Here is a 16,995-nt window from a genome sequence, read left to right as displayed (position 1 = left end):
CCCCGCAAGCTTTCCCCTTCCAATTTATTTACTCCTCTCAGTTTCATCTGCGTATCTTTTGGCTCAATGAAGCGCAAATGAAAACCTGGCTGTCACTTTGAATTCTCCTCTACCTCCTCCCAAGCCTACCACTCATCATTCTTTTCTCTCACAGACCCTTATTTTCAAACCCAGGCCTACTTGTGGCCTCTCTTTGTCTAGCCCAATCTGCACAATACATGACTGGCCTGCCTTGGGATTCTTGACACATTTAGTCCCTCTTTCCTGTTTCTTCCCACCTTCCCCAGCCTCTGATGCCAGTGCAGACCCTGGATGATGAGCACAATGCCTTGTACAAGGGCCGGATGGAGAAAATAGGAGGGGAAGAGAAGGGGCTCGTGCTGGGAACAGAGGGAGCGGATGAAAGGCAGCCGCCTGGGATGTAGAAAGGGCATCCTCTGGTACCGAGGCAGGTTTGGCAGAGAGGTGGGGGGGATTCCAGTGCCTCAATCAGGAACTTTGATTCAGCAGATATTCAGATGCAGATGGATCTGATTGTAGCAGCAGGGGATACAGAATTAGAGAAAACAGCAGTGGGGCAATCACCTTGACATTGAGCCCAGGAGAATCACAGAGAAGGTCTGGACCCTGCTAAGGTTCTTAACCACATGGAATCACTCAGTTTTCACAGTTCTAGGGCTATTTTCGTTAAGTTCTCTTGTCTCTGTTAACTTGTAATTTTTAGAGACATTCTCCCTTTAACCTAGAGTGTAACCTAATGAGAGGAGAGGGTCAGGAATTCCAGCCAGAGTCAAAGGCATGCAGATAGTGGTGGTCGGCAGCTGCTGTCCTCTGCCAACCAGCACTCACTCACCTTGCTGTCATAATCGGAAGTGCTCACACACGTGTGGATCACATATAACAGCGAGTCCACCAGCCCCTCGCAGGACCGCATCTGCTTCCTCGCTTCCTCCCCAGCAGAGCTGAGATTCCTACACAGGCAGAGACACGGGGGAGCTCATTAGCCATGGAGCTTTACCTTAATGATCTGAGCATGGACGGCAGAGCAGCATGTAAATCTGGTCTGAGGAGGCGTATGGAGCCTGTATTTTAATATCTCAAGAGCTCACCATAATAGCCAGCCCCTCATTAGCCATGAATAGAAGACAGCAGGGACACTTGAACTCTGTATCTCTCTTGTGACAGGTCACTTTCTAACCTCCTAAAATAATTATTTTGGGGGCTTATCCTGAGTTTCCTTCTAAACTTTTTTTTTTTTTTAAAGTTATTCCTCCTAAAAAACGGAGGAATAATAGTAACTATCTCATAGGATTGCTGTGAGGAAAAGATGAATTGCTACAGATAAAGCAATTACAAAAGTCCCCACCATGTGAAAGGATGTTTGTTAGTCACGCATGGTTGCTATATTCAGGCAGTTTTACTTCCTTGTAAGGCCATAAGGTCTTGGTAGTCCTTGCATCTATTAAAACATTTTTTGCATGTAGTTGATGGTCATAAATGCTTCTTGAATGAACAGAGGAAACATCATTTCTTATGCAAAAACTTCAGGTTAAATGAGAACACTTGGTCATGCTACAATTTTCCTCATCTTTTAAATTATTAAAAACTCTGAGTTGTTTTTAGGTCTCATCCATACTGAAATTTTACTATCCATTCAACTTTGTGAACTGATACCAAATTATAAGGCTCTATTTTATGTGCCATTAACAAAGTAGTCTAACTCTGCAATTTTGCAAAAATTAGCCTTTGCAAGGGGGATTGAGAATGACTTCTCTTTTCACCTTTGTTTTTCTGAGGCCAAAGAGATACTATCACCTATAATCCCTCTACTGCTGTTATCCGCGGTAACCTCTATGCTGCACTCAACAGCTGCCCTCTTCTGTTCCTCATATCTCTCTGGTTTTCCTCTCATCTGCTGTCTTCCTTCTCAGCCTCTTCTGCCTGTGGGTCCCTCTGGGGTGCCCAGGGCTATACTGGTCCCTGCCTCTATCTTTGCACTCTTCCTGAGTGGTGTCCTTCTGTTCCTCGGATTTAACAAGAAACACAACCTATGGACCCATGACCCCCAAATGTCTATCTTTAGGGCAACCCTTCTCAAGAACTCCAAACTCATTTATCCTGATATTACCGTATGGATAGCTAATTAGACTTCTCAAAGCCTAAACCCTCAGTTGCTCCCCCCACACCTCTGCCTGACCTCATCAACAGCACTTGCATGCTCCCAGCTGATCTGGCCAAAGATAAAGGCGCTGTCCTTACTTTCTCCCTTTTCATTGTCTATCACAGTGAGTCAATAAGCAAATCTTGTCAGCCTTTCCCTCCATAACATACCCCACTGTGCCTACCTCTCTCCAGAGCCTGGTCTCAGCCACTCTCATTGATTGCTTGGATTGATGCACAGCCTCACCTTCTTGCCTCCACTGTCCCCTACATCATAGTCAGAAACCATGCCCACTCCCGTGATTAAAACCCTGTTGCCCATGGCACTGGCATGTGGTACAGACTCTTTCCTGTGACTTAAAAAATCTGCCATAACCTGGCAGCACTCTGCACTTGCCCGTTAAGCCTCAAGCCCGCCCCTGCCCCAGAGTCTCTACACTCCTTGTTTCCTCTGCCGAGATGTGTGACCGGCTCACCTCCCTCACCGGCCCTCATGTGAGAGCTCCTGTAGTATTTCAGATCTAGGCTTAAACTTTACCTCCTATGAGAGACCGCCTGATCTTCAAAGTACCCACCTAGTAATGCTTAGGTCACCCTATTTTGTTTTAAATGACATCTGTTATTTTCTTGCTTATTTACCTATCTCCATCAACAGAATTTTGTTCTATCAGAGCAGGGATCCAGTCTGTTTTGGTCATCACAAAATGAACACAGAAGGCATTCGCCAAATGTTAATAGCTCTGAACCACTGGGGGAGCCTGTGTGTCCTAGTCCCAGGCTTTCCCTGAAGCCCGGCAGACTGGCTGAGTGATCACAGTCTCCCCTTTCAGGCATGGGGAGAGGATGAGATGCTGACCCACGAATCAGCAGGAGAGGCCATGTGACCTGCTTGGTGATGCAGGAATCTGAGTCAGGGAGTCGGTCTGTCCTCTAAGAGCCTGACTCTTGTCAGCACCACCACGCCGGTTCTAGGCGAAGGAGCCCACAGTTAACCTAACCATTCCAATAGGGGAAGGCTTCAGAGGAGAAGCCCAGGCCCCTCCCCCTGCTCCCACAAGCTCGGTTGTAGAGATGCTTAGACATCTTAGCCTAAACGTGAATAGCGTGTGTAATCACGAGCTGAGTCTTCACCACTCTGAGATGGTATTGTTACCCCTGTTCTAAAGATGAGGAAACCAAGGCTCAGAATGGGACAGGAGGCCAGTCTGTCTGAGGCAGAGCCCTAAGGTTTGTTTCAAGTTACCAAGAAACCTGGGCAACAGCTGATGAGAATGACCAGCAAATAAGGAGCAATACTGTAACACTTAAAGGAGGCTTTCTGGATTTCAAGTGCTAAAGATAATGACTGAAAATAGTATTTGGGTTCATTTTCATTTATTTATAAAACTCAAATCCAATGACTGTTTAAACCACACCCTTCTGCACCCTTTGAAAAGCAAAAAGGTTTCAACTATTACATTAAAAAAGTTAAAGTCACTCAGTCATGTCCGGCTTTTTGAGATTTCATGGACTATACAGTCCATGGAATTCTCTAGGCCAGAATACTGGAATGGGTAGCCTTTCCCTTCTCCAGGGGATCTTCCCAACCCAGGGATTGAATCCAGGTCTCCCGCATTGCAGGTGGATTCCTTACCAGCTGAGCCACAAGAGAAGCCCAAGAAAACTGGGTAGCCTATTCCTTCTCCAGTAGATTTTCCCAACCCAGGAATCGAACTGGGGTCTCCTGCATTGCAAGCAGATTCTTCACCAACTGAGCTATCAGAGAAGCCCTGATTTAAAAAGACTGACGTCTAATAACAGACATTGTATTAGTTTCGGGTGTACAACACAGTGATTTGACATCTGTATACACTGTGAAATGATCACCACAGTGAGCCTGTCATCATATAAAGTCAAAAACATATTTTATTTCTTGTGATGAGAACTTTTAAGATTAACTTTCTTAAGTCTTTTTCAACTTTACAACACAATGTTGTTGACTATAGTCATCATAGTCATCAAGGCTTCCCTGATGGCTTAGATGCTAAAGAATCTGCCTGCAATGTTCGATCCCTGGGTTGGGGGATGCCCTGTTGAAAGAAATGGCAACCCACTCCGGTATTCTTGCCTGGAGAATCCCCGTGGACAGCGGAGCCTGAGGAGCTACAGTCTATGGGGTCTCAAAGAGTCGGACACGACTGAGCAACTGAGCACACACACACAGCACCTAGTCACCAAGGTGTACACCATACCTTCATGACTTACTCATTTTACAACTCAAAGTTTATACCTCCACATTTTGAATTTAAACAAAAACCAGGCTGCAAACACATTAGCAATCAGAATGTAATAACCAGAAAAATGCTGTTAAAGTGTAAAACACTGGCATTTTGTCAGTAATTTTTCAGACTGAAAGGGTTTTTTTGGCTAGTCTACAGAAGAGTCGTTTATAAGACAATGTCTATCAAGCCACTAGTCTGTGCTCATAATGTTTTCCTCACAGATGAACAAAGTCTAGTGACCTAAATTTTGAAACAAACTTGGAAACTTACATAGATATTAATGAAAGTGAAGTAAATCATCCTAAAATCAACTTAGCTATGACACATATTAATCATAGACAATCGGAAAGCAGAAATAAAATATCTACCTCAGACAACCTGTTGTATTACGCAGAACGAGTGAAGTCTGAAATTTAATTTTATGATCATCATCAAAAGAAGAGTTATTCCATCCAGAATGTGGAACGATCACAGTGTTTGTCAGGGTCGAGAGAGCATCTCGGATGATTGTCATCTTTACGGCATCACATGAGGATAAATTCCACAGAACTCCTAAAGAAGGCAGATTTTAAAAGCAAATCAATTAGAAATCCTGCAGTTTTAGAAATGAAATGAACATATTAGCATTAATTGATGGGAACTCAGTCTGTTCCAAACCTAATCTATGGCCTGAATTTACACCCAGGCTGGGGCTGGACCTCTAATAAACATTGAGTGAACATATGTGAGTTTCTGGTTTATCACCAAGTCATCCTTAGGCAAGATGACTGTGGTTTTGCAAAGCAAAGCAGAGTTACTCCATGAGGAGGACGGGCAGAATCTAATCAAGGATCACAAATATGATGCATCTGTGATGGTTGTAAAAATGAGGTTCCTGTATCATCTCTTACATTTAATGTTCTCTGTGACAAACCATTTTTACAATTTAGTACTTGAAAAGAACTTCTCTTTCTCAAAAGACTTACACTTTCTCTTCAGCACACTTTCTTTTCTTACTTTCACTAGTGGGAAGCTCAAGCATAAATATTATATGTGCAGTGACTTACTGGCACAAAGAATGGTTACACATTTGCTTTGTCTCCCTTATTAGAAAAGGTTTAAACATTTGTTTCCACATTAACAGTGTTATCAGTATGTGCAAATTACTACCATCCCTTTTTGGATACAGGCAAGACACTAACAATAAATTAAAAGCTATTGATACTGTAATTCATATCAAGATTCCTAGGACAAAAGACCTTAAACATAGCTTATTAGAGTGTGTTACTTGTATCACAAACATACTTGAAGGTCTTCATTTCTGTGTCAACCATAAGAGGGTTAAATTATTGTTGTAGCATGCATATTTTCTAATAATTACTCTTTTAGAAATTAGAGAAAATTCAAGATCACACCTACTTTAATTTTTACATCGATGCATTTTCCTAAGTAAGAGGGAAGGGGACGGAGAAGAGACGGTGCAGCTGGTTCCTCTGCACTGAAGTCCCTCAGAACCCTACACTCCTGACGGATCCTTGGCAAGCTGCTTTAGTCAGTACAGTGCTTTTAGAATTAGCACACAGAATGTTCGAGGCCCTGTTGGGGGGGAGGAGTTGGCAAAATCTGCCCATGTCCATGGAAGCGTGTCGGGCTTGTGAACATGACTGAAGAGTGTCAGGCCAGAGACAAGACTGGAAACTGCTGCTCTGGGTCTGGTGACCAAGAAGCCAGCCTAGAAACTGCACAGCCTTCTCGGGGCCTCACAAAATCGCAGGGCCCTTTACAAAGGAGGGAGGCAGGAGAGAACTGACAGGAGCTTGCTTTCTTTCTTTATGAAGGGTGGAGGAGGGGTATAGTAAGCCAAGGCCAGAACCAAAGAGAATACTCTATGAACCGAGAGGACCATCACCCCCCACGTCTGCCCTGACCCACCCACACGGCTGTCGATGGTCAGTGATGGAGGCAGATGCCGGGCTCTGTCTTGGGTCCTGGCTGCTCTCCGCTCTCACTTGGCTTTGACTTCTGGGCCTCGCTGCCTGGGTTTCCTTTCTTCCCCTAAGACACGCTTTCACCGTTTTTCTGCTCCTAACCTTTGGGATGGGGCAGCCCACCGTAAGCAGAGCTTTTCAAAACCCCAGCCTTAGCGGTGACCCACCTTGTTAGGCTCGGACTCGAGGGGGACTTGGACAGTCCAGAATCAGGAAAAAGGAAAGGACTCTGCTTTGTTTCTTAAAGCTTGTACTGTCCACCACGATAGACCTGTTTCCATAATTATCTTGTGGCAGATGCACATGGAAGGGGCTCACAAAATGAACTTAAACTCCACAGGTGGACCTACTTCTCTGGATTCTGAGGGTTCTGCTGGGCTCCCAGGGGAGCCAGGGGAGGGGTGGGTGGAGAATTGGTGGCAGGGCTCTAGATCTTACCCCAGTTTACCCAGAGTGGCTCCAGCCTCTTTTGTAAATACTGGGCTTCACTTGTGTGTTGCTGTTTGAAAAACTGGGTTTTGGGTCTAAAAGACGAAGGACTGTATTAGGGGAAAATATCTGAGGACGGAGGACCACAGAACTGACCATGGGAACTAAGAATGAAAAACGAGTCTCTGAAGGTTGGTTCTGACCTAGATGATAGGTGAGTTGAGGGAAGACAACAGGCTGAGGTGCAGAAGGGTGGGTGAGAGCAGCTGCCACAGATAGGGCTCTAATACTTCCTACCAACCAGGTCAGCCTCACTGCCCAGGGCGCTGAAGAGGCCTGCATCAGGGGCAGCATGTGGCCCAGAGGCCGTGGTGGCAAAGGTCATTCCCCAACCTCCCCTGCTGACAATTTTATATCATGTAATTCCTAAGGCCATAAGAGCAATTTTTTGTTTTGCGAAATCATTTCACAGTCCTCATTCTACAGAATTCTACACTTGGGGGAGACCTGCATTTTCCAATAAGCTATGTTCTACTTCACAGAATAAATGCCTTCCAGTAAAATCCACTTAAGGCAAGGTTTATGGAAAGTAAAGTCTATCATATTGTAGGCTATAGGTATAAAATGAGATATATCTATACAGAAAATTCCAGTGTTGAGTCACAAACTTCAGGTGAAACCATGCCTAAGAAGGGGGCTGGTTCTTAGCACACTTATCTTGAAGCTGATGCCTAGAGGTTCTCTGATTGCTGGCAGCAAAGCTTGTTTCTCATGGTTCCTGCCTCCACTCCTGGCCCCTTCTAAGATCTGCTCTGGCAAAGGATAGTTACCAGGTTTGTGGATTGGCCTGATTTTCCGTCCTGGAATGAGAATTTTGTCTGGCTCTTTCTGTTCCTTGTCCAGCATTTAGAATGATCAGTGGTATTATATGTCATTTCACAGTCTACTACCAGCCATTACATCTACTTGGGACTGGACAGCAGAACATTCACAAATCAATAGCAACAACAGTAACGTGGCCATTTACTGTGGTCTTACTCTTTGCCAGGCACAATATGCTTTACACATAATACCTTAAAGAGTCAAGACACACAAAATAAACTTTCCATTTAATGATTTGGTGAGCTTGAAATTCCACGTTGACTTTTACAGTATGATGAGCATTTTTATTTCTAAATTTAATATTAATTTAAATTTCATTAGGCAAGTATAGTAGCTAAGAAATACTCTCATTCTTTTATATGTCTGCTTACACTTATGCAGGGCACACAATAGGAGCTCAGGAATATATGTTAATGGAGCCACTTAAACAGCCTGTATTTGTTTTTAGATTTCTGTTTTTTTGCTTGCCTGTCAGATTTAGTTTCTAAGCATTCCTTCTTTTTCACTTCTTCTCTGAGTGTCCTGAGGGTATCCTTTCATGTCTGTAACTATGGGGAGAGGGTCAGAACAGTGGTGTGGATCTTCAGGGGAATTCACCAGCATAGTGTTGCTTGTTTTTCACCTGAAGACCCAAATGGACAGTTGCTGAAACCAGCACCTTAGTTATGGGGTTAGGGGAAGCACATTGCTGACCCATCTCCCAGAACCAGAAGTTATACCAAAATGCCTGGATCCCCATCCCTCAAACTGCAAAACTGCAGGGTCAGTGTTTCCCAAATATAAAATGTGAAATTATTTAGAGATGTGTAACCCTTCTGTAGATGTACAGAGCAGCAGACTAGGCTATCTTTTGGTCAACCCGGATGACTCATAAGACCAGTGTGCCATAGAAATTTAGGCTTCATCTTCTGCAACTTCAAAAAATGTTCAAAATTATTCTTGATCAGAAAAAAGGAAAGATTCTATTTTTGACATGCTTGTGGCATCCACACAAAGGCAGCTTTCTGATCCCACCCTAAGGGTTACATTATACCTCCAATCACGCACTTTCCCAAGTAACACTCAAAACTACATTTGGTATGGATTTAACTCACCATTTTGAACATCAGAGCAAGTTTCAAGACATTAGTTTTTCTTCCCTACTTTCTATTTAAAAAATAAAGGTTATAGAAAGCTAAAGTAACCAGTTCTGATCAACCAATATTAGATGAAGAAGGTTCAATTAAACTTAAAAGCCTTAGCTATGGAATGATTAATTTGACTTTTCTACTTGAAGTAAAAAGCACCAGTCTTAAGACCGAATAATAATACCTGTGTGTACCCGCATCACTAAAGTAGTAATAAAATAATGTTCTTTCCACTTAGTCTGTCTAGGGCTTCATTTAATGGGTCAGGGAGAATGTTCCTAGAGCAGTAAGTAATGAATAGAAAATACACCAACTCCCACATGCAGTGAGACTGATGAGAAATAGAGAGCTTCAGGATTAGCATTCTCCATCAACACGATAAACCCCCAGCTCCAACATCCTAATGTAGAATGTACTTCAGAGATATTCAGCAGCACAGTGCCCTGTCTCTGGGGTCCTTAAAAGAAAGTTAAAAATGAACTATAATTCAGCTTAGGAAACTTGAGGTTTTTATTCAAAACAATTAGTTTTTTTGTTGTGAGAACTACAATGTGCATAAACAAATTTAGAATATGTTAGGGAATTTCATGCTTCCTATTGAAGAAACCCTGCTTATTCTCTACCACATGAAAAAGTACACATAATTAAGAGTAACCAGTAACCACAATGAAATACTGCCATATGAGATGAAAGTTCATTTTCCCCACAAAGAATGAATAAAGTAATTATAATACCATCTCACATAAATCTTTGGCTGCAGAATTTTGAAAGAGCTCACATTTAAAACTAGCTTTATAGCTATTCAAAGAGCCAAGTGATAATTTTATAGTTAAATTAGAAACGGATTTTACCTGATTAATTAAACTAATAGCACCATTTGAAAAATGTACTTCTTAAAGGATATTAGAAAAAAAACAACATTTGGAAAATGCTCTTTTTCTAGTAGCATAAATACATACCAGCCTATGCAATTTTTTTCTGATATGAAATAAATCTAAACCCATTAATTTTTATATAGTATTCATGTTGCTTCCTAGTTATTAAAAAAAAACAAACAAACAGAACACCCAACACCGAACAACACAAGAGTTCATGGACACTGAAAAGAAAAAAAAAAAAAAAAAAGAAAAACAAACTAGCCAAAAAAGTACTAGTGCACGTCAGGTATCACTACTGACCACCTCCTGCATTTTCTTTCATAAGTTGGCCTCACACGCAGTTTGTTTTTGTTTTAGTTAAGCTCTTTCATGAGACATCCACCAGGCACCCAAGCCCCAGGGGTGTGAAGAGTATTAACTCAGAGGAGGGACAGTCAGGTCTTGGCCCCATGGTTCCCTGCACAGAGCAAGCATCATGACAAATCATGTCATGTTTCAGCTCTCTGGGGGTCAGAACACTGTGTGGTACACATGTTCATCCCCTCCCAGCGATTCTGCATCCAGAGGCCTCGTGGAACAGGCTGCAGTTGTGTATGCCCGCCCTGCAAGCATCTTTGAAAAAGGGGGTAGAAATATTAGACTATCGAGCATGTAAAGTGCAACTAGTCAGAACTGAGACGTGCTGTGAGGGTAAAACAGGCACTCGATTACGAAGACCTGGCATGAAACACGTGAATGTAGAACACCTTACTAATAGTTTTCATACTGCTTACAAGTTGAAGTGATATTTTGGGACTATTGGGTCAAACAAATTATACTATTAAAATAAACATGTTTCTTTTCCTTTGTAATGTGGCTGCTAGGAAGTTCATAATGACATGTGCCCTGCATTGACACTTCTACTGGAAAGTGCTGGTAGGGGTGCTTTGACATCAGACACCAAAGGATACAAGCAGGCAGGCCCTTGGCTCCCAGGAGGCCTTGACACAAACAGTTACAGCACCAGGCAGCAGCGACCAAGCAGTCACCAGGAGGAAGAGCAACAAGGCCAGCTTGCATGTATGTGGTTAGCAACCCCAAGCGGCAGGTGCTGTTTACACCATTGGGGAGCTGGAGCTGGTGAGGGGGCCTTGCCAGGGGTCAGAGATCACCAAGGAAACAGGTCGATCAGACTCTGAATTGGTATTCGCTCCCAATACCAGGCTGCCTCTCCCTGGATATTCACTGAGCAGGCAAAGCTCCACCTTGGTGTGGAACTGGAGACCATGGCATTCAAGCTGGAGTGTTAAAGGTAGAGGCCAGGGGGAAGTGGGCTTGGGGTGCTCTCCCATCTGAGAGGGGCAGGAAACGGGGGACCTTGAGGCTGGGGTTGGCCCAGAAGGGAAGGTGAGCACAGGGGCTGTAGATTTGGCTGGCAGGTGGGGAGGTGTGGACTGTAAGGCCACGGGTCATCCCAGGAGGGGACAGTGACACTGAAGTAGCAGGAGGGGCCGAGCCTGTGTCCAAGGACAGTACTTCAGGGAGCATGTGATGAGGACCTGGAGTGCGGAGGGCACGGGAAGGCAAAGAGGAAGGGAGGATGCTTGTGATGAGAATTTGGAGCCTGAAGTAAGCCGAGGGTGATGTCAAAGATGAGTCAACAGTTTAGCTCATGTGTGAGACTACGGTGCAGTTGACAGAAACAAGGAAATCAAGGGGGGAGTGGGAAAAAATAGCGTGAGAAGAAGTATTTGCTATTTGTGGCTTCAGGTAAATGTCTCAAACTTTCCACTAGGACAGGAATGCTGTGAATAAATTATGATACTGAGACAGAAATGAAATAATGGGAAAACAATTACTATGAGAGTGTCTTTAATTATAGTAATGGCTTTCTCTGGATAAATTCCCAGGAAAACAAGTCATGGGGGGATAATCATCTCCAGGGTTCCCAAGATGAGACCATCTCAGCAGAGATTCCTAAGGCGTGTGTGCTGACCCCCAAACTAGCTGAATGTGCCGTCCTGGGCCTGGCTTACAGTCCTGGCTCCTGGCTTTCTTCTTCCTGTGCCCCTGCGGCCAGCCTAGGCTTTGCTACACTCATTGCTGGTTGGCACAGTGGCATCCTAGGTGGGGAGCAGTGTGGCTGCCTCGAGAGCTGGGTCCCACAGGGAGGCCTGGCCCAGCCAGGCTGCGGGGCTTGCTTTGTGACCCTGGTTGCTCCCTGAGATTTCCTGCTCAGCTAATACATACTCCCTGCCAGGCATGGGAAGGCTAACTCGGACCCTGCTGTGGGCATGGTGGTCAGGACCTCCACTTCCCATCGCAGTGAGTGATGGCTCAGATGCTGCACACAGTGCGGTCCCAGCCGGCATATTCAATTGGAAGGGGACTGCTCTGGCTGTTTAAGTTTTTCCCAGCCAAAGGACCCAAATGATTGATCTTTATCTGTATAGAGTCTTTAAGGAACGTAAGGGTTAGCCTTTGTTTCTGTGATTTTTCAGATACAAAGGTGGATCGCAGCATCTTTAAAAAGATCTATCAATATCTAAAGCTCAACTTACAGACCCACATGTGCATTTCATCATATTCTTTCTTACCTAGGTAATTTCCCAACTTCAGAGGCAGGTTGAGAGGATTAATGACATCACAGAGGGATACAGTCCTATGCACCCTGGAAAGGCATTCCCTCTGAAAATAAATCAGCTTACAATTCAGAATTGCTGACTAAGAATGGCCCGTAAGGCACATAAAGGATGACTGCTTTTGCTGGGGGGCAGTTTATAAAAGTGCACAGGTCACATGAAGGGAAATCCTTCTAAGAGACGTGCTCTGATGCAGAGGTGGCAGTGGGGGCACAGACCTGGCCACCCTGGTTGATCTTCAGGCCACTCCAGGCACTGACAGAGTTAGGTCATTTACACTACCACAGAAACTCCCCTGGGAAAAAGTTCCTGCAGTTGTAGGTTCCACAGCTGCCTTCTATGTGTTCCAGGAATGCACTTATGCATTTGTAATGTCACTAAGGCATCTGGTCCAAGCAGAGCAGCTGAGAGACAGAAGTGCCTCCAGTCCTAGGTCTTAAGAGATCAGAAAGACTCCGAAACTGCAAAGGACCCGAGAAACATGGGTGCGGTCTTCTGAGCATCTTTTTGAGGTATTTCGTCATGTGCTCTCATCCTTCTCACACTAGCATGCTGGCTAGTTCACTGAGACAGTGTCGTTAACGGGGCCTGGCTCGTGCTGAGATACCCCACCCAGTCCAGTGGCTGACCACTTGAATTCTACAGGAGTCTGAGTCTCCCCACTTGACTGCCTTATCCTGCTTGGTGTTCAGAAGCCTACGCACTAAACAGAATGCCATATTCCACTTTCAGGGGCAAATCTCTTCATACTTAGACTGCAAATCTTGGAATACAAGGCTAAGATCACATTTCACATGTTTTTGAAGGAAACTACCTGATCATTAGTTTGATGTGGTCGTGCTAGTGACCAAGTTCAAAAATATTTCTCTATACATCTGGGTGAAATTCAGATAGTAAAGGAGATATGGGATTCCCCGCCCCCCCCCCCCCCCCCATCCCGCCTTTTGGTGGTAATTTGAAAGATTAAGACAAATGAGATGTGAAAATGGGCTTCTGCACCCTACCCCAGACTTGGGGGATGGGCTGGGGCAGGCAGAGGCAGGGAGGAAACAGCTCCAGTCTGCAAGCCAGGGAAGCCAACCTCTCCGCACCTTAGTTTCTTATGCTGAAATACCAGGGGCAGAATAGAAGATTTCTTTATGGTCCTTTCCAGCTCAAAGTTCTGTGACTTTGAATTAGCAGTTGTTGCATTTATCAAGCTATTTTTGTCTTGCTACCAATGAAACTTTTGTCATTTTATTTCTCTTTATTGATTTTTATGGTATGAAATGTTCAGTAAAGAAGAGAATGCATTTAATAATAAAATGCTATTATTTTATAAAGTGGGCCAAGTGGTAAGGATTCTACTGACTTGTGCTGAGAATTGGGGGGTGATGCTGCTTGATTTCTGAAAACTACCCATGCGGCTCCAAACAGCTCTAGGGGCCCACAAAAAGCACAACAGACAGTAGCAGGCCAACTCCTCTCTGGATCAGAGAATAAATGACTGTTTTGAAGGCACATTGATTAGGCCAAGGGGACATGTTTAGCAATTATTTCATCCTGTAATGGCAAGCAACCGTCCAAAAGGCTGAATGCATGTCCATTAAGCTCTGGCTCTTTATAGGATGTCCTGCTGTTTGCTAAACTTTAGCCTGGCCCATCTACTCTTCCTTGGTGCACAGCTATCATTTTCTTACTAATTTACTAATTAGAAATACGGAGCTAATGATCAGGAAAGGAATATGCGTTAATTTCACGTTCTTCACAGTGTCTGGAATGCATTGCTGGCATCCAAAAATTTTAAAATAAACAGAGTGGAAATATTTTATTTAGCCATATGGATGAATAATCACTTGCTAAATTGGAAGGAATGTGAATATGGCAGTCATTTAAACAAAGTCCATTATTATCCAAAGGCTACTTTTTGGTATTTAACACCAGTGTTAATGGGGGTAAGAGAAGTGTGATAATTTTAGGACATCTGGTGCATTAAAAAGCAGGCCTCCAGATTCTATGCAATATCTTCACTTTCTACAATTTAAAAAAAATGATACTTTCAGGATACTCAATAACTTGAAGCTGATATATCCTAGCTTAGAAACACTAATTATCCTGAACAAGTAAATTCAACACATTTTTTTCTAGTGACAAGATGATCCCACTTTTCAACCATAGTCTGTGACCTAGTAGATGTTCATGTTACAACCCAAGTAGGGGAAAACCATACTTTATCCAGCTTTCAGGTTTAAGCACAATAAAGGCAAAAAGTATCATTGTAATATAAACCTGACCTACACATATCAGCAGTTACTGGAAGAAAAGCTCATTAGGTTTCAACCTGGAAAATGTTCAACACAATGAAGAAAACACAGAATCATGTTACATATTAGAGAACTATTTTAAAAATGACAGCCACACTTTCCTGGGAAAATACACTTGGCCAAAAGTATTTTTTCCTTTTTTCCCCTGAAAATAAAGATGTGGCCCAAAATGCAGGCCCTGGACAGTTATAATTAAAGCAAAGGCGAGGCATCTTTTTAAAAGAATAAGTAAAATTCCTTCACTGAAGTGTGTTAGGAATGCCAAACTGAAACAAAAGGAACCAGAAAAAAGGGCTTTGGATTAATAACTAGGTTGAATTACTTAATATTAAGAACCACAGAACAAGGGGATACCAATTTTCAAGTGATACAATATTTTGAACAAGACAGTTGCACTGTGTTTTAACATTTCATGATCCAAAGTTGACTATAACTTAACTGAAGAACTCTTAGGCTATACTTACAAAGACCAAGCATTATGCAAGGTTGGCCAGGGTCAGAGTATTTTGTGGAGACATTGGCAGAACATTAGTATTTGGAAGGATATCTTCTAGGAGGTGGGCAAGTGATAGGGAATGCTGGGTGATGCAGTCACATAGAACACCCTGCAAATCAAGTCTGGAGCAGATGTGTTTTAATGAAAATGGTTCAGCCTGGGACATGCTTTCCCAGTTAGGAGCAATCTGGAAGGCTGGATTTGGGGCTATGCGTGTGCATGCTTAGTCACATCCGACTGTAGCCACCTCATGGACTGTAGCCACCAGGCTCCCCTGTCCATGGAATTTTCTAGGCAAGAATACTGGAGTGGCTATTCCCAGGCAAAATGAGCTCAGGGCTTCTCTTCCTTGCTCTCCAGTCATACTTAACGTTCTCTTGGTGCTTTCTGGACAACCCTGCTGCTCAGTCTCAATGACTGAGTAATGACAAAGTAATGACTTCCCTGTCCCTGTGGGTTCAAACAAATGGTGGGCGGCTTGCACACCAGGGAAGCCACCCAGGGGCTCCATGCATTAGATGGCTTATGGGCAAAATGAATTTTGAGGTCCCCTCCAATTTTGACTTAAAGACAGTTTATGAGTATTTGACTTGAGGAATAGTTAATGAAAGGGCAGAAGGATCTCTAGATGTTGTCATTCTCTAAAACGTATCAGGGATTAGTTGCTCTTAAAACACTACTGAGGACTTCCCTGGTGGTCCCAGTGGTTAAGAATCTACCTGTCAAGGCAGGGGACATGGGTTCAATCCCTGGTCCAGAACGATTCCCAATGCCATGGAGCAACTAAGCCCATGTGCAGAACCTGTGTTCTGCAACAAGAAAATCCACTGCGACAAGAAGCCTTTTGCACCGCAACTAGAGTAGCTCCCACTCCCTGCGACTGGAGGAAAGCCCATGACCACAATGAAGGCCCAGCACAGCCAAAAATATGAATAAATAAATAAATAAATTTTAAAATAACAATAAACCACTACTGATCATTAAAGCTGGTACTACTAAATTCTGGAACTGAGAAATGTGAGTAAATTTTTCTTGTCTCCATAAATCTTAACCTACAAATAAATGTATAAATGTAATACACATACACTGCCAAGTAACTATGCTCAATTTATATTATGATTTGGTAGTTTCATATTAGGTAGATAATGTTTATATACAAATCAAACTTGGGCTGACATACAGCATTTTGAAACTGGAAACTCAATTCTGTAAGTTCTCTGGTCCAGCTCCTTTCTGTATTGTCATCTCAGTAAACTGTTTACACACTGGCTACTCCCATTCCAAAGCAAAGCCTACTTTTGCAAAAAACATTTCATAAGCAATCCATCCACACACCAGTACAAATTGTTACAGGTACAAGTAGAGAGTTATAAAACAGTTGTTAATATTCCCTAGCCTATAACTATGGCCAAAAAATACTTCTAAAATAGGCTAAAAGCTACTGGCAGCTGTTTCTAAGACAGAAATATCAGAGGTTGTTGCTAGTTTTATATTGGAACTGATACAATCTATTAGGGAAATAGCTTTCTGAATTGGGAAAACTCATATCCTCCTTTCAAGGTCAAGGTCCAAGTCTTAAAATATCTTGTGTTCTCAGCAACTTAGTACTGTTCCCAAACAGAAATGATGAAATATGTAATACAGCAGCTAAATTAGCACTCCCATCCAGAGTATGCACCAGGTAAATCAGTACATAAAAGCCCTTAGTAGTAAAGTCTGGCTCTACTTCAAATAAATTTGATTTATTCGAAAATGAAAAAGAAATCACCAAACTTTCATGCACTTTACTTCTTATTTATCACTAAATCATAACAAATTTCGTGAGCTCAGTTCAGGAAAGACACTGTAACAATTCCTCCCAAGGATAAAAC

At 43.0% G+C, this 16,995-nt stretch overlaps 1 protein-coding gene across 14 annotated transcripts in view; it reads right to left on the bottom strand.

Annotated features, from left to right (window-relative positions):
- Positions 1-16,995, bottom strand: part of PKP4 (plakophilin 4) — a 249,060-nt gene that overhangs the window by 19,242 nt on the left and 212,823 nt on the right. For all 14 annotated transcript variants that reach the window (XM_065931584.1, XM_065931591.1, XM_065931587.1 and 11 more), the window contains 2 exons: positions 4,790-4,973; positions 854-971 (listed from right to left, as the gene is read on the bottom strand). In XM_065931584.1, coding sequence (XP_065787656.1) covers positions 854-971; positions 4,790-4,973 — 302 coding nt within the window. The remainder of the gene's footprint in view (positions 1-853; positions 972-4,789; positions 4,974-16,995) is intronic.

This window comes from Muntiacus reevesi, chromosome 3 (genome assembly GCF_963930625.1).
Source record: "Muntiacus reevesi chromosome 3, mMunRee1.1, whole genome shotgun sequence".
Taxonomy (NCBI): Eukaryota; Metazoa; Chordata; class Mammalia; order Artiodactyla; family Cervidae; genus Muntiacus; species Muntiacus reevesi.
This window is presented reverse-complemented; position numbering and strand designations above follow the sequence as displayed.